At 44.2% G+C, this 25248-nt stretch overlaps 1 protein-coding gene across 1 annotated transcript in view; it reads right to left on the reverse strand.

Moving 5' to 3' along the window:
* Window positions 1-23409, reverse strand: part of TSPAN3 (tetraspanin 3) — a 192921-nt gene extending 169512 nt beyond the window's left edge. Inside the window, exon 1 of the mRNA XM_085644042.1 lies at window positions 23238-23409. Coding sequence (XP_085500168.1) covers window positions 23238-23300 — 63 coding nt within the window. The 5' untranslated portion in view covers window positions 23301-23409. The remainder of the gene's footprint in view (window positions 1-23237) is intronic.
* Window positions 23410-25248: the final 1839 nt, after the last annotated feature.

The following is a 25248-nucleotide window of genomic DNA, read 5'->3' on the forward strand; positions in this document are numbered from 1 at the left end:
AGCTTTAGTGGCAGACTTGGTGGCTAGAGATGGTCAGGGTAGCTGCACCCTCCCTCCAGTTTCGTCTTCCTCTAAGCCTTCTGGGGATCACCCTGTCCAGGCATCAGCCCTGTCTGAATTGATGACACAGTCAGAAGGGGACGCAATAGTTCCGCAACAATTAGATCTAATGCTGCGCGCGCTACTGGCACCCCTGGAATCCAGGTTGGAGGGAATAGTCACCCTTCTGACTAAGCTTGAACAAGGAATTAAGGATCATACTGAGGGTGCTAACAACAATAAAGTATTCCCCGCATGCTTTTGCAATTGCCACTGTACCACTATAGCCGGGGCCCTACCAGTCCCGTCGGCCCATTGCATAGCTCCACGGCTACCACCTGTCCCGAAACCTATATCACTGACAACTCCAGCTACACCAAACACTCCATCACTAGAACATCATGAAGCTAGGCCTTTTACGGACCATCACACAGATAGTAACATCTTGGGAGAGGCCCCCTTGGGTAATAATAGCGATAACATGAGGACAGTGAGAAAGCGAACCCAGGATAAGGCTACTAGGATGATTTCTAGAATAGACTTGCCCCCGGAAGCTAGTCCATACTTGGTAGTCCTAACAGGGGTTCCTGAAATTAATGATCATAACACTGAGGAGTTCCTGAACCTAAAAAACAAGGTAATCCACTGGCTCTCAAACCATAGGCCCCTGCCACCGCAGGTTAGTTGTGAGATTATTATGGTTAGAAGGGTGGGGTGGGTAGGGCACACTCCTAAAAACTTAACTGGCGATTGTGTCATAGTTAACTTTCGGGATGCCAGGACAGCAGATTATATCTGCAACTGGAAAAAACCCCGCTTAGACACGAACATTGGGGTGCGCCCCCTCTCTTACTTCTACCCAAACGATCATCTGAGGATAGAAGAGAGCGGCTGGACATACATTCCGCATAGACAAAGGGGAGGTGCTGGGAAATCAAGGCATCTGCCCTCCGACGCAGAATGGGCTTACCCTATTTGTACAAATAGGTTTAGCTGCCTCGACCAGGTCGATTGACTGGCCAAGTCAACTCAGGTAGCTCAGGGTTCTACGGGGGACAGTATTCTAGGTTTAGAGCCCCTTGGGCTGCATGAGGAAGGGAATTTGACTCCTGACACTATGGGCTGCACCACTAGCATAGGGGAGACCAGATACAGTAGCATCAATGGCAATCCCCAAGCGCACCCCCTGCAGTTTTTTGCTTCCCTTCCAATGTCAGCCCCCTCCCATAGCGCTAGTTCCATCTTTGGAGGGAGAATTGATCCCCAGCAGAGAAGTAGCATCTCGTCTGTACCAGATCCCCCATCCCAGCACATACTTCGCCCCCAATGTATGAATTTACTATCATGGAATGTGGCAGGCCTAACAAATAAGCTAGCATGTCCCGAATGGGGCTCTTTTGTGGACACTGCTGACGTGATTCTATTGCAGGAGACCTGGGCCAGGGAGGTGGTTCATAGAGCCGGGTTCGCTTCCTTTAACATCGCAGCTCGGTGGGGAGGCAAGGGCCGCCCTTCTGGTGGCCTGACAACATGGATAGGTGTACACCTGGGCTGTAGTGTGGATTTGGTCCAGACCAATTCGGACGACATTCTTTGTGTCCAACTGTCCTGGCCCAACTCATATAAATTGGCAGTTGTGAATGTATATTCACGCCCTACTGCTATGGCTAAAGAATCAAACACCGTAGGGGAACTATCATCTTTCCTGGAATCCTTGGACCATGATATTAACTGTGTGATTGCAGGAGATTTTAATTGCCACTTTGAGCCCCTTCCAGGGCTGGGTGAGGGGGCATTGCAGGAAGAAGATGAGTTTTGGGGTATCCCACAGTGCAGGTCCACCTATGCAAAGGCATGGACCCCATTGGCCATCCAGGTCATGACTCTAACCTTGCAGTTTTCAGTTAGGGCGGTTAATGGCCGAATGCCTTCGGACATTCCATCCAAATGCACTTACAACAAAAAAGACCACGAATCTCATCTGGACTACTTTTTGGCCCAGACTAGGTTATGATCTAAAATTATGGATTTGGAGGTCGTGAATAGATCGGATAGCGATCATAACGCCCTACTGCTGAGAATGGAAATGCCATACTCTGCTAAAGCCCATTTGGAACCAACTGTTGAACTAGGACTGGTTCTCACCAACAACAGGAGGAGGGTTAAGTGGGAAACCCTATGCGAAAGGCGGGATGCATTGCCAAGCTTATATTCATCTATTCTCCCCTTGCTTAAGCTGGCAAGTGACATCTGGGACAAAGGGCAGTCCGAGGATGACTCTGCACGCTTCCTCAATGTTCACAGGGAATTAGTTGATACCCTTGCAGGCTTTTTAAACCCTATAGTTCCTGCTAGGCAACCAAGGACTAACCCGCCATCCTGGTATAATGCCGAATGCAGGAGAGCTAAAACAGCTTTGATTAATGCCATCAAAACCGGCAGTGACAAGCTAACAATCTGCTCACTTAGGGATGCCCACAAACAAGTTTTAAAACAGGCTAAGATAGATTGGGATTGGGAGAGATGGGAAAGTCTATCATCGGCCCTCGCAAATAAGGAATTGAGTAGATTCTGGGCCATTGTGAATTCTGGGTGTGCGGAACCCCGTAATGCCATTGAAGCTAATCTTGACCCGGGGGTGTGGGAATCCCATTTTAAATCTCTTTACGCTGCCACTTCTGATCTAGATCTCTTGCCCTTCCGGCTCTCGTCTGTGGGGGATGCCGAAGCCCTGGAATTCACCGTAGATGATGTTATGACTGCCATAGGGAAACTGGCAATGGGTAAAGCACCGGGCATAGATAAGATACCCGGCGATTTGCTCAAAGATCAGCCTAAGATATGGGCACCGTACCTTTGTGCACTCTTCAACTCAATTTTGCACGGTACGGAGGTCCCGGACTCTTGGTTGGGAGCGGAAATCGTACCGATATATAAGAAGGGTTCTCCCCTGCTCCCCGCTAATTATAGGCCTATCAGCCTCATTGACGTCCCCCAAAAAATAATGGCAAGACTTATTTTAGATCGCTTGCAGGACTGGATCAATGAGAATGATATCCTTTCTCCCTATCAGGCTGGTTTCAGAAGTAAAACATCTACCATGGACCAGATCTTCCGCCTAGTAATGCTATACTGGAAGACTGTGTCGTTGGAGGGTGGCAGTCTCCACATGGTTTTTGTTGATTTACGCTCTGCGTTTGACACTGTTCCTAGGGGCAAACTTTGGGCTGTTTTACGCGATCTGGGTGTACCCATCTCCCTACTGGGTATATTGGTGAGGCTACACACTGAGAATTTTGCCCAGGTCAGGTGTGCAAGAGGAGGTGTATTGTCTGACAGGTTTGCTGTAAACAAGGGAGTTAGGCAAGGGTGTGTCCTGGCCCCTACTCTGTTCTGTATTTTTGTGAACGGATTGATTGCCAGCCTGGATGCAGTCCCTAACAACGATGCACCCAGGTTGGCAGGCAGGAAAGTAGCAGCCATAATGTTTGCGGATGACACCCTGCTCCTTTCCAAGACACCAATGGGCATCCAGCGTATATTGGAGGGATTTAGCAACTTCTGTAGGGAGCACGGACTACAGATCAATGTAGATAAGACCAAATACATGATTTTTAATCCCCCAATACACACTAGGCCACCACCTACCCTTGATTCAGTTGCACTCGAGAGAGTTCACACCTTCCAATACCTTGGTGTTACCCTAGGTGAAAAACTTTCCTGGGGCCCACATCTTGCAAAATCCCAACTTAAACTGACCCAAATAGCTGGGGGAATTCTAAAGATGACAAATGCCTCTACTTTTAAACCCATCAGCCCTAGTCTCGAAATCTATAAGGTGAGGGCCAGAGCGGCTGCACTATACGGAGGGGAACTATGGGGGCACGCTATTAGACCAGGACTAACAAAGGTTGAGAACAACTTCCTGAGACAACTGCTCGCGCTCCCCCAAAGTACACCCCTACTACCGCTGAGGCTTGACTTAGGTTTACTCCCCATCCAGGAGGAACTAGCCATCAAACCTCTCAGGTTTTGGAGGAGGATCTGGCTGACCCCCGAGCTGGAGCAGTACAAAACAGAGCTCCAAGAAATACTGAGATTAGGCAGGGCAGCACATATCCCCTGGCTCTCATACATCAAAGATGAATTTACGAATCTGGGTCTTGCAGATATGTGGGTGAATCCAGCAATAGCTTGCAGAGAGATGCCTGGGAAAACATTCACCGAGTTATACCGATCTCGATGCTCTAATGCGTGGCTCCATGATTCAAAGAATGGTACCATGGTGAAAGCATTTATAGAGATCAAATCAGTCTATTCATTTGAAGATTTTATGGATGTAATTTTCCCTGTTATGGCTAGGAAGCTATACATACAATGGAGGTTTGGTGCACTCCCCTTAGCGTGTTTAACAAGCAAATGGTACCCGACTAGGTCCTCACACTGTATTGGTTGTGACATGATTAAAGAGGATGAAAGCCACATCCTTTTCTTCTGTCCACTCTATAGCAGAGCAAGGCAGAATTGGATTGTACCTATCTGTAGGAACCTTGGTTTTAGGAAATGCTCGGACGCACTAAGGGTTTTTAAGACTGAAACTGCAGGTCACATTGTATTTGCCTTAGCCAAATATTTGCATGCTTTCTGGATTAAAAGGAGTTTTATATTATCTAATACTGCCTAGTAGCCGGGCATGTTCTCTACTTGTGCAACGTCAGTTACAGATCCAATGTGTGCCCCAAAAAGCAACATTAACATTGACACTGTTTTTCATCCCTGATTTGCATTTGCCTATGTCATTTTTAGATGCTCTTTTACCAGTGTAATTTTAATGTGCATAATATGTTGTGTACTCTTTTATGGCTGAAATATTGCCGAAATAAAGATTTAAAGAAGAAAGAAATGTTCTACGCAAACGTATCCACATGCAACTGAGTGCGCGTAGCGCTATGTTTATATGCCTTGCTTCACAGTATTAGGGGCCCTTAATCACGAGGAGCGCTCAGTTCTACAGGCGCCACGTTAAGTGAACCCAATGTGTCCCCTGTCAGGTATTACGCTTAGTTAGACGGCCGGTTCAGGGAAAGACTTTACGTAAGCGCGCACGGCGCTAGAACAAGGTTAGGCACTGCATAGATATCACCCAGAGTGTCGAATGTAATGTCACAATGGTATTATGATTCATGTATTACCTTGTTATTTCCTGAACTGCATCTGACCAGCTATACTTGGATAAACTTGAAGTATTTGCATAATTTAAACGGTGTGGCGTCCCTTATTGTGTGTGACTCTAGTCCATGAGAAGCGTGTGGTGTATGGTTGCTTAACACATAGCCCTCTGGTTGCCCGACCGGCTCGCGCCACGCTACCGCCTATAGGGCCTGGTGACCCCAGGTTCCTACAGCCACAAATAACAGCCCTTGCATATATTTCGGTCTTAACATAATCTCTTCAAAATAAATTTCTATTCTTGTATTAAAAACTTCGAGAGAAATGCTGAGATATCAGTCACTACTGATGTTAATGCAGTACAGGTAGCAAAAATATGAACGCTATCGGCTTCAGCTAGGTCACATCTAGGGCATGTGGTTCCCTTCCCAGTCCCCCATTTAGCAATCTTATAGGGAATATAATATTGAAAGAAAAAGGTTTTGTAAAACTGAGCCTGCAGCTTAGTAGACATTAAAATAGACTGATATAATAAGAAGATTGATGGACAATTTCCCCTGACACTCCAAGTTTAACCTGCCATTTAATTATGTATTTATCAAGATCGGACTGCCGAAGAATCAGTTGTTCATAGATCTCTCCTATTTTGAGATTATTCCTCAAAGCCATGTTCTCCATTAACTGAACCTTTTGGAATGACACCCCCCCCCCCTCTTTTTAATAGAAAATCCCGAATTTGCAAAAATTAAAAAAAAAATCCTGTTGATCTAAATTATATTCCAGCTGTAGTTCACCAAAAGATTTAATTCCTAATGTCGTATAAAAACATCCAAGTTGTGTAATCCCATTCAGAAACCATCTTTCCATGCATGAATCATTGAAAATCCCAAGGAGAGGACTATTTTTATGGATTAAAGTGTAATAAGATAGTTGTCCAATACTGGTAAGTTTTCTAACTGAATTCCAGGTCTTATAAATACCAAATATGGACTTAAATTTTACTTTTTTAAAGTAACTATCGTGGAGATGACGCCACAAGCAACCTCTGGATTCATTTCCAAATAACAGCTCGTGGTGTTGGAATATCCCCTTCGCTGCTAGGTGCTAACGTAAATAGTAACTTGTTGCAATATTTTAAGATGGTAGCCCAATAATATAGTTTAAAATTGGGCAAGTTCATGCCCCCTCTATCTTTAGGGAGGGTAATGGTTCGTAAGGCTCTGCGTGGTTTCTTGTACCCCCGAATGAATCTAGAAAACATACTATCCATATCTTTAAATACTTGTGATGGAAGTTCTAGACAGATTGATCTAAAAAAATATAGGAATCTTGGCAGGAAAAGCATTTTTATCAAGTTGCACCGACCCACAATAGATAGATGAAGATTGTTACAATGTACAAAAAAGTATTTGATTAGGAGTATTAATGGATCGATATTATCGTTAACTAGATTCTCTATTTTGGCCCTTATATTCACGCCAAGATATATGGCTTTCTCGATAACCCGTGTATCAGTCATCTCAATTTTACTGTTAAGGATGATCTGAGTTTTGGTTTGATTAAGTTTATAGCCAGATATTTGGCCAAAAATATTAGCTTCCTCTTCAATCACCACGACCGAAATCGCTGGGTCACTGGTAACCAACGCGATATCATCCGCATATGCTAACGTTTTTGTGGCCTGGTCTCTTATCCAGATGGATGGTATCAATGCGTTGTTATCCAATCTTCGGATAAATGGGTCAATATATATAGCAAATAAAAGGGGTGAACACGGACACCCCTGCCTTGTACCTCTAGTAATAGACAATGGTGCTGATACTGACCCATTCACCATAACACCAGCAGACGGATTCCTGTACAACAACCGTACAACTGTAATAAAGGGATCCCCGATACCACATCTAGCCATAACTATCCACAGATATTTCCAGGAGACCCTATCGAAAGCTTTTTCGGCATCTAAAAGTATAAGTGCCATAGGGTCTCCTGAAACTTCACACCAATCAAACAATGAGATTACTCTCTGGATATGATCGTTGGTGTCTCTACCCGGGATGAATGTTGTCAAGCTGATACGATTTTATGTATATTCAGAGCTGATCGTGCGGCAAGTAACTTAGCATAGATTTTGGAGTCACTAGTTATTAAAGTAATTGGGCGATACAACCCAAGTTCTGTAGGATCTTTATGCTTTTTTAGAAATACTATAATTTTGGCCATTGACCATGACCCTGGGGGTCGCCCCCCTAGAAATATATGTGCGATCAATGCGGTTAGTATATTCTTCACTTAAGGAAAGAATTGGATATAAAATTCAGTAGGAATCCCATCCATACCCGCCGCTTTACCTGAAGCAAGACTATTTAATGCGAGAAGAATTTCCTCCCCTTGCGGGATGGCATCCATACTTTCTGAATCATTACTTTCTAGACTCATTGGGCTATCTTGATTGATAAATTTGTTAATTGCGTCCAACTGTACATTAGTATCATTACCACTGTATAGAGCCTGGTAGAATTTATGGAAGGCAGTTCTAATTGCATCAGAATCAGCTATTAGCCCTGCTACTGGATCTCAAATCATCTTAATAGAGTTAACGGTATTAAGTTCTCGGGCGCGTACAACTAGCTGATGTCCAACTTGTTCACTCAGTTCGTAAATCTTTTCCTTATATGCAGTTGCTCTATTGATAGCTCTTGCCGTTAGTACATCTATAACACTGTTTTTAGCAATTGAAATCTGTCTTAGCTCATTTTCAGTGTCTCTTCCCTCCTGAATGGCTTTAATTAGCCCTCCTTCAGCAATAGTGATGTTACTCGGAAGTATTTTCATTTCTTGTTTGGCTTTTTTATTAGCATTCAATGAAAATCAAAGTGTTTCCCCTCTGATTCCAGCTTTAAGAGTGTCCCAAACGATCTCAATTGGTGCACTACCTATATTTTCTTCTAAGAATCTAGGGATCCACTGTCGCATGGACTGAGTGCGCCTCATCTATTAATAATGCTCTTTCAAACGTCCATGTTCTATTATTATGCCTTTGTGGACCAATTTCAATAGTTAAGAGAAGGGGATTATGGTCAGAGAGTACCCTTGGTAATTTTTTAATGAAACAACTAGTGGCTAGAATGCTAGAGACCAAGAAATAATCCAACCTTGCATGACGTGCATGTGGATAGGAATAATGCGTAAAACCCTGATCGTTTGGGTATTGCGCATGCCAACTGTCTATGAGACCATGAGTTAGGCATACATTTTTAAGAGCTTGAAAAACTTTTGGCTTTCTGCCTTTATATTCAAAACCAGACTCCTCTGACCAATTGCTAGGTAAATTTATATTAAAATCCCCACAGATTACTACAGGAAGTGACCAATGGACAAGTTCATTAGATATGTGATCCAGGACTATGGGGTCATCACTAATATTGCTATAAATTGTACAAATTGTCATTTTATCTCCATTGAACATCTGACACTCTGTGATAGCCCAACGACCATATTTATCGGACATAGATCGAGTAAATTGTACCATACCTGCTTTTACCAGAATAGCGACACCCTTTGTCCTAGTCCCTTGTGTAGTGGCTATAATAAGTTTAAAACCCAATTGGTTAAGCAAATGAATTTGTGACCCCTCAATATGTGTTTCTTGAACACAGAGAATATTCGCTCCGGATAATTGTAGCCCGATGGCCACTCTGTCTCTCTTTCTCATCATTGAGGCCACAAATATTGATAGTCAAGATTCTTAATTTATCCATACTGCTATTTTCCTTCCTCCAAGAAAAAAAGAAAAAAGTTAACTTAACTTCTCAGTATTGATCTATTTTCTACATTTTCTCCCGTTAGTGCCGTTTTCTACGTTAGACATAAAATTTAGCAAGAATAATAAGGACCCAGAATGGAGCTTCAACCCCCCCCTTCCCCACGCTCCCCCATCCACCCCACACCCCCCACCAGTATGTAGGCAATCAGGCTCAATCCTGAGCCTGTTATGATGGCGCCTGGTTACATCCTCACCCCACGGCTCTCTGTTTTTTTATTTAAAGAGTTGTGGCTATAATCATTTGATCCCCTCTCTTTTTTTCCCCCCTCTCTAGTGGTTTCTCCCCCCCCCCCCCCCCCGCCCCCCGCGACTTTCTCCCTCCGCATCCAAGAAGCGGAGATTTTTGAGTATCCAAAAAGAAAGGATTACCCTTATCCCGTAAAGACAACTTTAGAGCAGGTCACCGGAAATCAATGTTACACATCCTAATCTCTACAGCTTATTCTCATTACCCCTTTTTTTTTCTCCTGTAGTAATTTCCTCTAGCAAATTCTGCGCTTGAATTTCTGAGGTAAAGTACCGGTACTGTCCTTGAACGTTAACTTTTAATTTAGCAGGGTTTTGTAAGAAGACGGTAGCGCCCGCTTTCTGAAAAGGCGCAATCAAGTGTCCGAGTCGCCATCTCCTCAACTGTAGCGTGAGCAAAATCTGGACGAACAAAATATTAAAAGCTCTCCCAGTTCCTTTTCTTGTCAGGTCTTGCGAGTTCAAACACGGATTGACGGAGGAGAAAATCTCCAAAGAAAATCAAGATTGCTCTTGGGTACTGTTGGTCATTTGGGCGCCGTCTTGAAATGTTTAGGGGAAATCTATGCACTCGCTGGATTTCTCTATCCCATTCCCAATGATTCAGTTCAGGTAGAGAGTTCTTTAACAAATTAATAGTAAACCTTCTGATGTCCTCTCCTTCGCTATTCTCCGGAATTCCGAGAAGTCGCAGGTTATTACGACGCTGCCGATTTTCAGCCTCTTCTAGTTTCCACATAACATCGTTCAAAGTACTTTCCTGAAGAGTAGTAGTTTTTTTTATAGTTTCCACCGTGGTTTCCAACAGCTCAGTGCGATTCTCCAATAGACTTAACCTGTCCACAATCTCTGTGCAGGTCTTCCCGACTTTCCGGATCGAAGCTTGTATTTTTTTTGAGGCCACGCGGGCTTGCCGGCTCTCCTGCTTAGATTCGTCTTGAAATAATTTAAGGGACTGCAGGATCGTGGATAGGGATGGTTCTAAGGGTAGATCAGAGTCCTTCTGAGCAGACAATCTCGGTGATTGCTTTCTGGGTACTTTTCCGCTCCCATTCCCAGATACACCACTATCGAGCAATACCTGTGTGTCAGAATAATCCCATCTTAGCTCTTCCGCTCTCTCTTCTTCTGTAACTTTCCGCCTCTGAGGGCCTCTCTTCCCGTCTGAAGGCCGCTTAATTTTCCTGGGTATTTTCCTTTCCGCCTCATGTTGGCTACAATAACTTGTAGACGTATCCTCGTCTCGCTCCCCATCACTGTTAGAGCTTAAGGACACACTTTCTGAATCTCCAGACTCCTCGTTTACAGAATAAAATTTTTCCTGAGGATCAGGGGAGAGGTAGCCTGCCTCCTGGTTGCTTTCCCCCAGTATCTTCTTCCCTTCTTTAATGGAAGGAAGGGAAAGAGCAGAGATAGGAGCCTCTAGATCTATGCCTGTGGTCTTCTCTGCAATGACCATGTCAAGGATGTTAGTTCTGGTGCAGGCCACCATCTCCTCTAGTTGCTTGCCCAGCCCCGGTGTATCTAATACAGTTGTATCACCGGTGGACCTCCATGAAATCCGCGTGTCATTAATCTCAGGTAATTTGACTACAGAGATACTGGAGCCTAAAACGTCCGTACCAGGTGACTCAGGATTAAAGGGGGTGGCATTTTCAATTAATTTATCGGATAATTCATTTAAATCCTTTGAGTAGACTTGTCTTTTTTCAGGGTCAATTATATTCTTAGTTGGAAACAAGCTCGTTATAGCTAACTGTTTTTAATTCTGATCCCCTGGGTAGCAGTTTTTTGGCTAAGAGTTTTTATTCACTTCTTGTTTTCGCCCTTACCAGTTAGGCATTCATGTTTAGCCTTGTCACCTTCAGTTTTCTTCTTTGATTCAGGTTGTGCCGCGGTGGAGATTACCGGTACTGTTGAGCGGGTCTTGTTTCGAGCTCCGCGAGCCGCCATCACACCAACTACCTGCTCTCCGAGTACTCTGGGCGTCCTGGTGTCTGCGTTGGCTAGCAGCGCCGCTCCCACGTCCGCAATCCCGCAGCCGTCAGATGGAGCCGCGCGAGAGACTCCCAGCGCCTCCACCGGTCCACGTCCCGTCAGCGATCGTCGGGTCGCCGACCGAAGGCAACCTCCGCACCATCCGCCCAGCGAGGGCCAATCAGAACCTCCTCTGCGCATTACTGGCATCCCCAGGTAAAAGAACCTTATTGCCTCGCTCCTTTAGGGGGGGGATCACCGATAGAGAGCTGTGGGGGTGGGCTAGCGGAGGACCTCACTCATCTTGCCAATCTCAATTCAGAATGTTGCCCGGCGTTCCCAGAGTTAGAATAAACTTTCAGGGTGAGGGGTAAAAGGGTAGTGCAGAGTGGTTTCGTAGAAGCAACGTGGGAGGGGAAGTGAGGGGTTGTGAAGTGGGCGAGGAAAGCATCTTTATTCATTTGTTTTATTTCTATGTTTGTATAGCATCTGAATCACCCCGAAGCTGCGACATGAGCTGACACAATGTGACCTAGACTAGAATAGTTTTAAGGAGTTTTCTAAACTGACGGTGGTCTGAGCACTGCCTTAATGGTAAAGGGAGCTGATTCCAGTAGCGAGGGGCAAGATGAGAAAAGGCCTTCCCGCCAATCCTGGCTTTCCTGAACCGAGGAACCGTAAGCAAGGAATGGGTCCCTGAGTGCAGAACTCTGGTTAGAGTATACGAGGTAAATTTTTTTGCAAGGTAAGTGGGACCGTTCCCGAAGACAGCCTTATGAATGGTACAGCAGATTTTAAACCTAATGCGCTTGCGCACCGGAAGACAATGAGCAACCTGCAAGCGATTCAGAGAAGATTCATTTGTAGATAGCAGCAAAGCGTTGCAATAATCCAGTCTGCTTAGAACCAGAGCCTGGATTAAAGTTTTCCGTGTAAAATCCAGAAGGAAAGGAAAAACACGTCTAAGTAGACTGAGCACGTAAAAACAGGAGCTAGCGGTGTAGGTCACATGTTCCTTCATAGTCAAAGCCTGATCCAGGCGGACGACTAGATTCTTGACTACAATCTTAGGTGCTGGGGGGGACCAAAGATACTCAGGCCACCAATCCGGAGACCACAATAGTGTAGCTTCTCCAAAGAGCATAATTTCTGCCTTACCGAAATTAAGTTGGAGAAAGTTGCTCCGCATCCAGTTGGACATTGCTATCATGCCTGCGGCAAAAGTGGCTTGAGCAGAGGTATGATTTGGTGAATGAGGTCAGCCGAGTGTCGTCAGCATATGAAATAGGAGTAAATCTGGACGATCTCAGAAGACCGGCCAAAGGGGCAACAAATATTAAATAAGGTGGGACTTACGCATGAGCCCTGCAACACCTCTATAGTTTTAGAACGGTAAGACTCCAAGTTGACAGTTAGAGAACGATTGGAAATAAATCTTTTCAGCCACTGCAAAGCAAGGCCTCCAATTCCGGCCTCCTCCAGTCTTCTAAGCAAAATCTGGAGGTCGACAGTGTTGAACGCGGCCGAGAGATGTAACAGCACGAGAAGAGTAGATTGGCCACAGTCTAGCGTCATCTTGATGTTATCGGTGACAGCCAGCAGGGCAGTCTCAGTGCTGTGCTTGGGCCGAAAGCCAGATTGTGAAATATCCAGACCACCTGAAGATTCAATGTAGTCTGACAAATGTTTGTTGATGTGTTTTTCCAGAATGTTGCTGAAAAGAGGTAACAGGGAGATGGGCCGTAAATTTGTGGGGGTGAGAGAACTTAGGAGGAAAGAGGGACGCCGAGGGGGTTGGGGGTGGGGGGGGGCACGGGAGAGCCGAGAAAGGAATTTGTGAACGGAAGTAAAGACTGAGTTAACGTGAGTGGGCAGGGGGAATGAGGGTGAGTGGAAGGCAGATGGGGGCATTAATTGAAGATGTAAAGGGAAATCAAACAGAGAAAAGAGGTGGAAGTGAGAGAATGCAGATGTGAAACTACTGGAGACGGTCAAGAGGCTGCGGGGCAGAAGGAGAGGAGGGAGGGATGGTCAGAGAGGAGAGGAGAGGTGGGGAGTGAAAAAAAAAGCGTGGCCGCTAAACTGAAAGCAACCGCGCTGTGTTTAATGATCCACGACGAGTAAAGAAGCTGGCACCCTGCGCACCGCTGCTCGCTCCTGACAGCTGGATGCCGTGGGAGTGAATAAACAAGCGCGGCCGCTAAACTGAAAGCAACCGAGCTGTGTTTAATGATCCACAACGAGGAATGAAGCTGGCACCCTGCGCGCCGCTGCACGCTCCCGACAGCTGGATGCCGTGTGAGTGAACATTTACAGAAAAGGTGGGACACGCACCCGCCTTTGGCCAATTATGTGCTTTCATTTTTTTAAAGCTACATGCAAAGGCCAATAGAACGTGTGGAAGTTGAAAAAACAAGCATACAAGTTTCAAGAAAGTCTGGAGTGATTCCAAGAGGCCTCCCCAGAGAGCAGCGACCTAAAAATGGTCATGTGCAATACAGGCTTATTAATTCTGATGTACCCGTGTTGGAATCTGTAAGGAAACATATGTAATCGCTCTCTTGTAATAAGAATAATAATTCCACATTTGTAAAGCACAAACTTATCACCCCTAAAGGTATCCAGGCGCTGAGAGGCCGTTAGGGAGATAAAGTGCACTATTGCCCAGAGTCACATGATGCAGAGCTAAGCTGCAGCCGGGGATCGAACAGTGAGCGCCACGCTTCGGAGTCAGCTGATCTGGCCGCTCCGCCACACCTCTCCCCCGCTTGTATGAAGTAGTAACTTATTTCATGTAAAAATTATATAATTCTGCAAATAAATAATTGGTATCCTTTGCTAAAATCACCTTTGCAAAATCTAAAATTGTTCAATATACCTGTGCGCTTAAACAAACGGGAGATAAGCAAAGGCTGAAGTGGCCTGACCCCAAGGCTGCTTGCGGTGTATTTTTTTTGTGTTGATGGGAAGGTCTGGCAGACAACTAAAGCTGTGTGAAGCGACAGCTAAAAATAGACTGCACAGACTTTTTTACACAACCATATTTTTTAAGGCAGAATGTCAACTAATACAAAAATGCAACATGCTGTAACGGAATGCTGATTAGGTCATCTTATATGCACATTAAAGAGATGTGCTGTCAGAGGACTATGTGAAATCAAGTCTAAAGGTCCACTTAAAACATTTCTTGATCAAATTGTGATGTAACTTGAAAATAGGAAAAGCATGCTGCAGCAAAATTATAAGCATTTGCAAAGTAGGTCTGGCTTTAATGTGTTAACACATGTAAATAAATATAGGGCTTCACAAATGTTTGTAGATGTTGAATGCCCAAGTGCACATTAAAGCCAGTTCTTTTAGCTTTGACGATGCTGATCAGAAATTAATAGATTTCTACATACAAAATATAGAGGACACTGTAAAATATCCCTTTATACAACAGAGGCACTTGCTAGAAAGAGGAAAGATGCATGATTTCTACATACAAAATATAGAGGACACTGTAAAATATCCCTTTATACAACAGAGGCACTTGCTAGAAGGAGGAAAGATGCATGAAAACAGGAATAGATTTGATGAGTAAGCAATACTCCGAGTGTAGCCATAGTCAACTGTGTATATATATCTACATAAAATTTAATGATTTGGGAAAAAAAAGGATGGCAGACAGATGTGTTTTAAGCATTTGCAAAGCCAATAGGTCGCACTGACATTTCAGTTTAGCTGATGCTTAATGCTGATGCCAATTACCATCATAATGAATGACATTTCGACACAAGTGTCACCGCCCAAGTATGTATAAGGACTCTGCCGTGGACATATGTATTTATTTTTAATTTACTGAGCCAAGACGGTGGACTTCAGTCTTGGAGCAGTACATTTGAAAATAAAATGTGTGCAAAAGCGTATAGTCAAGAAAGGAGCAGCCAAAAGTAAACCACAGATTCCTGGCCCTCGCTAAAATCATAAATACAAACAGCCTTAAAAAACAGACTTGAAGTAACTGAGCACCATGGAGGAGCGTCAACCAAATGAACGCAGCTCCTTGCCATGGAGCAGCAGTGAGAAGCTGGACAATGAAAAAAGAAACTAAGAAGCATGGAGAAAGCAGGAAAAGCAGCAAAATGGGGGAGATAGCAAGAAACACAAGCACTCTCATTGAGTGCTGAAGGCATGAGGGAGAAAGTAGTTTCCTGAAAGTAAATAGTGGAATGCTAAATAAGTTATGTGCAATGGAGTGGCAATAGAAGAAGTCAAACTATCAAATAAAAAGTAAGCAAATAAGATTGACAAGAAAGGCAAACCATGATAAACGATGGGCAAACTGAAAGCCCACCATAAGTATTACTATTGTGTGCAATAGGTCCTACTACAACGTCAGCTAAAGCTATCTGTGTGGGAGACCTAAAAAGAAACTAGCTAGAATAAACGTTCCCCCTCATTGGTTTCAAAGCACTTCAGATATGCAAAATAACTTTAAGTTGGGTTATTCTCATTCACAAAGTAAAACACTGTGTTTGTTACCAAAGCTCAAATATGTGTAAACACAAAAACTACTTGGGGAACTAACATATGGAGTAATTAGGAGTGAGAAAATGTGTATGTCCTGGCAAAGGGTCAGATTCCTTAACATTTTTGCACACCCAGGTGCAAATTTGAAGAGTAAAAATACAAGCTGCGATTTGAAATTTCACATTATGTATCAAAAAGATCAGGAGTTTTGCAATTGCGATGCTAGAGAAACATGGATACATGGATTTAGTTCAACATCGGCACACTAGCCTAAGGCATACAACAATTACCCCAGTGGCTACTGCACGACTTGTGCAACAGACCTAGCACAAATTTACTCAGCAGGATTAGTACGCTGTTTTGTGTGGAGGACGAGAGCTTTACGCCCTCTGCACTACCTCAACAATGCAGAGGACGTGAATGTCTCTCTCTTCCACTAAAGGGTGAGTACCGATCTAGTGCTTGCACCACAGGAATTTTCTTTTCATCAATTTAATTTGAACTGCAAGGCAAAAGCTTCAATCGCAGCCCGAGATTTGTAGTATTATTATTATTTTTTGTAAACAGTGACATGCAGCATGCCATGTGCACAGACACCACTGCTTTTAGTGTGATCAGCGATTATGGGCATAGTTCTGCCCCTCCTCAGCATCCCAGGCGAGGCACTGCATTGGAATGAATCTCCCGTTTATAAAAGGTGGACCCTTGCTCAGGGATCACCATAGGAGGGTAGTCCCAGAGAAGGTATTGTTTCAAAGAGTGGGAGCTCACCCCTCCCCCAGGAATTGCTGCCCACCACACCAAGGGTCCTAGTGTTCTTGCCTAATTGAGGAAACAGTGTGGGGGAGGTTGGGGGGGGGGGGTCTACCACCAATATGTCCTCCCTGGTGGTGGAGGCAAGGATATCGGGTGGGTGGGGAGAGAAAGCCCTCTAGCTTTTGCCGATGCTATTTATCATTGGCGAGGGAGGGGTAGGAACCACGACAAAAGGGACAATGATATGGCTACCATTGGTAGTCGGCGTGCCATTCTTTCTGTGCACACATACGTAAGTAACTATGCTAACGCACACATCCGTTACCACACATGCGTGCCCCGGCAGAATGATGCATGCGCCATTTCATTTGACTTTTTATTGCCAAATTTAACATGGTGAATGCGGCTTAGAGCAGTTATTTAAAAAATACAACAAGGAGTACAGGGCAGTGGAGAAGCACAAGAATGAGAACCAAATGAGGAAGAAAGCTGGAAAACACATGCACTCCTTTGTAGTGGTAAACTAGAAAGAAGTTCCCAAAAAGTCAACAATGTAAGAAGATGAGTGAGGCGGTCAAAAGAATGGAAAAGAGGCTATGCTCTAGGAGAGAGAAAGGCACAAGGAGAAGGAAAGCTTTTTGAATAAGAAGCAAGGAAATGAGAATGACAATACGGAAAAACAATGGTAACTGATGGCCAATCTCTACGTCCCTGTAAGTTCTTAGTAAATTCATAAATGGTCTCCTGAAGCCAGATACCAGGTATAATTTGCAGTTCCTTTGCCAATCAACAAAAAGCCGGAAATCTACTTAAAAATAGCTGGACATTTACAGAGGTAGATTGTGAACTTTTTGTAGCATTGACTTGTGACTCGGGTCCCAGGAATTAATGCTCCCTGCAAGTTTACAACTGCAGAGATGAAAGGAAAGCTTCATGGGTACTTCTGCATTAACAATGGTTGCATCCCACGTGAACACGGAGCACAAAAAAAGTATTGTGGGATTATACATTTGAAGGCATCTAGTAAGCCTGGTCCACAACAGAGACATCGGAAGAAGGCGGGTGACATATGGCAAAACAGGTCCTCTTCATGCTAAGAGTCAGTTTAAAAAATAACCTGTCTGAACTCTGCCGCTCAGAAAGTTGAGTGAGGAAGTGAATGACATCTTTCACCGCCTCTCTAGACAAGCAATTCATATAAGAATGGAAAAATAAAACAAAGGCTGGGGCAGCGACAGACAAGTCGGATGTACGGCTCTCCTGGGAGAAGTGCGATTATCATAGGGTGCCAATGATCCTTGGTAAGGAAAGGAGAGCAGATTTATTATAGAGTCGCAGTGTTCAGTTGCTATTTATTTACAGTGCTCCTTGACATGTCACCTTGCAGTTCATTCACGGCGCTTGGTTACAGAGAAATACAAGTCACACCAACTGACTATCACGCCAATACAACCCATCAAGGGCTACAGAAACAAAGGGGACTAGGCTAAACCCCAATAAAGAAACATGTAAAACAATCGAACTCTATGAAAACAACCCCTATATTAGAAACCTAGGTCTTGAATGTACAAAGTACAGTACATTGGTGTCCAATGTTTTTTAACATAATTACTACACGACGTTGGATAATTGGTTGGAAGTTGTATTTATCCAAGTCAGTATTTCCAAAACTGCTTTAAAAATAGTATGACCAAATGAATACTATGTGTACAGACACAAAAACAGATTCTGCTCGTTTCCCCCGATTAGTATAATAATATGTACCAATTTACAGTCGACTACCAACCAAAGTAATTCTTAATCGCAAAGAGAATTTGCTGGTCTACTTAGTTTTCCAACAGTCTCTAGAATTCGGCGTTAAAACTGCATTTAAAAATAAATCGCCATCTTGTCTTTTCCTGTCTTTTCCCTCGGCCCCTTTCCCGGCCACACTCATTCACAATTATGGAAAGGCGAGCAGAAATTAAAAGACTACACCACCGAAGAAGAGAAGGCAGAGTTCATGGCATTCACGTGGCTGCAAGCGACTCTTGCTCGGCCACTGGTGAGCATCTGAGGCAACAGTGAAGCTCACTGTGTACAAGGACCTTCAAATTCCAGCATACAAAGACAGGCCTGTTCATTAGAAAAATGGCAGTCAGTGTTATAACCTTCATTTAGAAACACAGAGCACGACTCACAAAGCTCTGCTTCAAATGGCAAGCCGGAAATCTACATCTACCGGACGACTGCTTGACTTGAACTATAGGAGGCGTAGAATGGACATCTATCTACAACAGTCCCATTTACAACAGTGCTCCACCAATAAGATTGCACTTGTGCCAATTCTCCACTGAGTATTCTTGCAAATGTCTATTTCCATAAGTGAAATATACTTTCTATGGAAAAACTGTTTCCTTATATCCCCCATTACATTCAAGGGTGTCACACTCTATAAGTAACTTACTCCTGTCTGTAGGCAGGTGTAGTCCACTTGAAGGGGAAAACCAGAGGACTACTATATTGTAATACTTATATACTTGTATAAAAAGGCAATATCTAAAGCAACCATACGGCTTTCCATCGGTCAACAAATTCAACAAGGTTGTCTGGAAAGCCACACGGGAAACTATCCAACATTGGGGTACATGCAGAGTAGACCAGAGGCACTGCCAGTCTTAGGGACATATTATCAAGCACGGTGTTACAATTATCGCCGCTTTAGCGGCAGAAAACTGCCGCTAAAGCGGCGATAATGGACTTGATAATATGCCGCAGAGAATTCCAATAGAAGCCCATGTTGACACCAGAACATGGGCTTCTATGGGAATTCTCAAGGGCATATTATCAAGCCCATAATCGCCGCTTTAGTGGCAGAAAACTGCCGCTAAAGCGGCGATAATGGACTTGATAATATGCCGCAGAGAATTCCAATAGAAGCCCATGTTGACACCAGAACATGGGCTTCTATCGGAATTCTCAAGGGCATATTATCAAGCCCATTATCGCCGCTTCAGCAGCAGTTTTCTGCTGCTAAAGCGGCGATATCAAGAAACGGCGTTAAAGTTAATATGTCCCTAGGGGGCATATTATCAAGACACGATAAAATTATTCCCACTTTAGCGGTAGAAAACTGCCGCTAAAACGGCGATAATAGGCTTGATAATATGCTCTATGGAATTCCAATTGAAGCCCATGTTAGATGTCCTACACATCTAACATGGGGTTCAATTGGAATTCCATAGAGCATATTATCAAGCCTATTATCGCCGTTTAAGCTGCAATTTTCTACTGCTAAAGCGGCGATAATTTTATCGCCTGTCTTGATAATATGCCCCCTTAGTTTCTTAGGGTCATCCTCTTTGTACACCACCCCATACCACTGCGACAAATGAAAAGGTGAGTAAACTAAGATTTAGTGATTTAACGTATGCTATGTATCTTCTTCAACCTACTGGAGTTAACTACCAGCCCACACAGATATTTCTCATTCACACGTTTTAAACACACATTCAGAATTACTTATACTTGTTTCATATCATGTACATCTACGCCCTTCCAACCAGCAATAAACAGGCGTTATTTGAGCAGTGAGATTATTTCTGCATTGCTGTAAATGTATTCTCAATCACTAGAATTTTGAAGGCCGCCTTGCAACAGCATGTCAGTCCGCATCACTCTCTCAGGTCAGGGTCATGTCACAATGACAAAACGGTCATGGGTTGTTTGTGTTTTGATAGAACAATTCAAGCTTGGCCTTGATGGAACAGGCTTGCTTCAGCTCTATTTGTAAACTGGCCTGTAAATAAGTTAAATGTGGTATTTCCGAGAAAAAAAAACGCATTCCCTTACAGCAAAAGAACACACACCCTGTATGCTTTACTCGAAGCAGAAAAGCTCATGTGATTAGAGTGAAACGTGTAAAGAATTAAAATTGAATTTATCACTTTTCCAAATAGTAAAGGTTTTTCCTACATATAAAAGACAATTCATTCTCATGGTTGTGCCTTAAAGCATCTGTATTACGGTCTTAAGACCATCAGCAGAAGTAGAGACCTCAGACTAACGAGTGTAGAAGTGAGGCTAACCACATGACACAGAGGATTCATGCTGTCCGGGGTAAACCACAAAGGGTCATCTGCCTTCAAAAGACAGCCGAGCTAAGGAGTCTCATGACTCATTCTAATGACTGTCAACAAGAGAACAGAAACACACTATCTCTGAATACTGCCTATTTATGACATATCTCTTAGTAGTGCAAACAATGAAGCAGAAACATCCAACCGGTCAAATTATTTAAAGAAAAAAAATAACAACAATGGTTACTTTCAATACATATCCCTGTGGAAAACCTGGCATGTAAAGTAAGAAAAAGCTTCTTTTACAGAGTAACCACCAGATATCAACGCGGAGCTGCTGTACCGTTTACAACCAAAGAGCTTGAAAACGTTTAATAAGGCATGAGCTTTTCAGAACAACTTTCTTGGGGACCTTTAAAACTAGAACCTCAAAGTAAAGTCCCTGTGCCAGACACTGGAAATAACTGAAGAGTGCAGAGCACGAATGGAATGTGATGGCAATTCAAGGACATGGTTGGTCTACACACGGTTAGCAACTGTCCACTGATGACAGCGCTGCAGAAGTGAGTACCAACTGTTCAGTTGTCAGACACATGAAAAAATAGTATTATAACGATGGCTTATGTAAGGCATGTTCCAAAAATCCCACATCACAACAGTCAACAAAAATTATATTGACAAGTTATATGGACACGTTTCTCATTCCTTTTTCTACTCGACAACAATACTCTTTTTCAGGAAGAGTGATATGTTGCATCAAAGAACTCACTATCACAAAACATCAATAACAGGCAGCAACAACCTCTGGCTTTCCCCTAGAATATTGAAATGAAAAAAAATGACTGAAAACTTCTGTATGGTATTTTTACACTAGCCATACAAAGGCCACATGTTTTTTGATTAGTGTTAAGTGAACTGTGAATAATGGATTTTCACTGTTACCCGTTGGGAAAACAAGAAATCTAGTATCTTCCCCAGATGTGGAAGCGTTATGGGGGCGCTTTGCAGCCTCTGTCCAGCAAACAGAACAAAAATGAAGGGAAAAAAGCAGCCTACTTTCTTCAATGGGGAGGGGTCACGTCTCATCATAAACAGAAACTCTGAACGTTAACAAGAGAGCTACAGATACAATAGGTCACGTAGTCCAATTGGGTTGTTTGACTAGTGTTAAGTCAGCAGCGAATAATGGATTTTCACTGCTACCCGTTGAGAAAACAAGAAATCGAGTATCTTCCCCGGATGGTGGAAAAGTTATAGAAGTTATAGGGGGGTGGCGGGGGGAGGGGGGGCTTTGCAGCCTTGTCCATCAAACGGAACAAAAGTGAAGGAGAAAAGCAGCCTGGTGGCTTCATAAGGGGTTGGGGGTGGGTGGGAAGGCACATCTCATTAGAAACAAACTCTGGAGGATAACAAGAGAGCCACAAAGCCAATAGGTAGCTTCGTTCAATTGCGTGGCCCAGCCTTTTGGCTTGGCGATTGCTCTTTGGTGGTCTGCATTGACAATAACAACAAAAATATTTAGTTTTGCAAACTGTTTTACAACATACTGCACAATACACATGACCTTGCCTTCAAAAACAGTTTACACTCCCAAAATTGCTTGGTGTGCATGAGAATCTTGTGGTGTACAACAGCCCCGGACACTCGATATTATCATTTCGCATCGTACTTTCTAGGAATCCAAATTTCACTCCTCCCCTTATCCAAACAAATATGCAAATAGGACGGATATTAAGAGGCGATGAGTATAGCAATGGGCTGGAAACATGAGGCAGTAGATGTGTACTGTGGTAAGCTAGGACGTGCTTGATAAAGAGAACATAAGGGTGCTGGAAATGTAAGAATGCAGGAGTTCTACAATATCAAAATGTGTGCACGCGCTAGATGTATGCGGTCGTAAAGCAAGTGAGGCAGTAGCCGCGCAGTCATGATGCACGGCGGTAGTATCTCTGCACAGCAGACCCACCGTAGAGTTGGCAAAAGGGGCACTATTTAGGGTAAACATGGAAGTGTACATTGTTACAGTGTCGGGGCTACAGTAAGAGGGTCTACTGTCACATCAGATTTGCACTGACAATACATATTAACTAAATAATTTCTGCTGCAATACAGGGGCTCTTTTGGCACTTGATGTGTCGCAGGCAAAATGAGCTACTGTCACACAGTAAAGAAACAGTAGCTGTGTACTGTTACAACTCATAAAAAGCCTTGGTGCACACCCTCGAAGTGTGGCGGATCAGTAGTTGTACAGCAATGACACTCCGCCCCTCTCGGCGGGCTCTGTCCCGACGTTACACTGTAGAGCTCTTTCACCAGGATAGATTGCCGGTGCCTTCACTACCAAACGGCCACCCACTGCACGGCGACTGGCCCACCCTCCGCACTCTCGTACGAGCAGAGGAGCTGTCCGGGGATCTGTTATTCCCCGGGGTGGAAGAGCCTGCAAAGTGGTGGATCAACCAAACTGCAGCAACAGTACGGACCCTTATACTCGAGCATATAATCACACCCGGCTCTGCAGTGGCTGATCCCCAGGCCTGTGGGTCTTCTCGGCCCACACTGACCATATACCGTGTTAGACACAACAAGGCCCTGTAAAGGGGGCTCCACGCGCCTTAACGTAGAGGGAGCTCGCGTGACAATGCCGCACTCACCCAGAATATCAGGTTCAGGAAGACCAGCACTGTCTTGGAGGAGGTGATCCCGCAGCCCCCCATCGCCGCTGCCCGTCCGTGAACGTCTACGCCGCTCCAGGGAGACCACTAGCTCCAATGAGGGCAAGGGTGCGTGTGACATGGCACGTCACGTGATTACATCACACACTACTCAGTGCGCACGCGCCTGGCGTCTTTCCGCTGTGGGGACGCTGTTGTTAGTGCGTAAAGAGCCTCTCGTGGTCCAAGTTTGAGTTACACTGTTTGGCATCTTGAATTTCACACGCGTGTATAATTACGGCGACCTGCTGGCACCGTAAGCAAAGTCCCCTCTAGTAGGTTTCTTGTGAAGGGCTGTCGCAACGAGTATTGGTTTGGCCCCATGCCCTACTATAGGCGATTCTCCTGAATGCCTAGTTGTCACAGACAAAGAAATCATTGGTCAGGTGCTCCGTTTTCAGCTCCTTTATTGGAAAATTGTTTTATTGGGGCGAGGACGGCTTTACATAGCATTGGTAGATCTTAGATCTGCTTTTGATCTAGTTCCCTGCCCCAAGCTTTCGACGGTTCTGGATGAATTGAGGGGGGGAGGGGGGAAGGGGTACAGGAATACCTGTTAAATATGATTAAACGCCTACTTCATAATAACTGTGCCCAAGTGAGATATGGTTCGATGGGTGAACTGACTGAGCCTTTTCATGTCCAAAGGAGGGTGAAACAGGGCTGTGTCCTAGCCCCTACCCTCTCTTCTCTTTTTATAAATGACCTAGCAACTTTTGTGGACTGTGGCGGCTCAGTTGCCCCGTCTCTTGCAAACATCAGGACACCAGCCCTGATGTTTGCAGATTATACATTGCTTTTATTGAAGTCCCCAATTCGCCTATAGAAGATCTTTAATAGATTTGATACTTTTTATACCAATAGAGGCCTAGATATAAATATTACCAAAACTACATTTATGGTACTCAATCCCTGCAGTACCAAACGGCCTAAGCCTGCCCTTAGATGGTCCTATTTGGATCGTGTTCGCACGTTCGAGTACATGGGAATAAACGTTAATGGGCACGCTAGGAGCAGGTTAAGGCTTGAGCAAACCATGGGGTTTGCTCAAGCCTTAAATTGCAAAAATGTTCTCCCTTTCATCCCATTTCTCCGGCACTACAAGCTTTCTATCATCGAGCACTCGGCTCAGACCTCTATGGAGCAGAGCTCTGGGGTCACAGAGCTGTAACTTCTCTTGGGCTTGTTGAAAATAGTTTTCTGCGAGAGCTGACGGGGCTTCCCATTAGTACCCCGTAGCTTCTCTTAAGATAGATACAGGGCAAAAAAACCTGACTTATGTGGTGGGCCTAAAATATTTATTATATTGGAAGAGGGGCTGGTCTACTCCAGAGCTTGCTTCCTATTAGTCAGGCTTGCTGGAAATCTTATGTAGTACGGGTGTAAAAGATATACCATGGCTGAAAAATGTCAGGGTGACACTCACAAATATTGGGCTTGCGCAACTTTGGGATACTCCCGCAGAGTGCAGTGAAATATCGAAGGCCCAAATTAAGAATGCCTATTGATAATACAAGCTAAACTTGTTGCATGCTCAGCCACACGCAGGAATCTTAACTCTGGCCTTCCGCCAATGGAAAGACAGCTAATGGGCTGGAGCTCTTCTTAGATGCTATTGAGCCGGTATCTGCAAGGAAACTTTATCTGCAGTTCAGGTATGGGTCTCTACCCCTTCTTTCCTTTACAGCTAGATGAGGGACTGATTTGAGGCCCTCCCTCCATCAATTTGCCCTCTGCCTTTCAGCAAGTGAAACAGTTGAGCATGTTTTATTCTTTTGTCCTGCATATCAAGTTCCTAGGAAACTCTGTATCCGACCACTGTTTTGTAACCTTGGGTATATGACATGTAGAGAAGCCCTAAGAACTCTGAAGTGTGGTTCCACCCATTGTGTAGTATTCGCAGCCTCACGTTTTTTGTTGGCTATGTGGAGAACTTGGCAACATTTTATGA

Source organism: Triturus cristatus, chromosome 3_1, assembly GCF_964204655.1.
Source record: "Triturus cristatus chromosome 3_1, aTriCri1.1, whole genome shotgun sequence".
NCBI classification, from domain to species: Eukaryota; Metazoa; Chordata; class Amphibia; order Caudata; family Salamandridae; genus Triturus; species Triturus cristatus.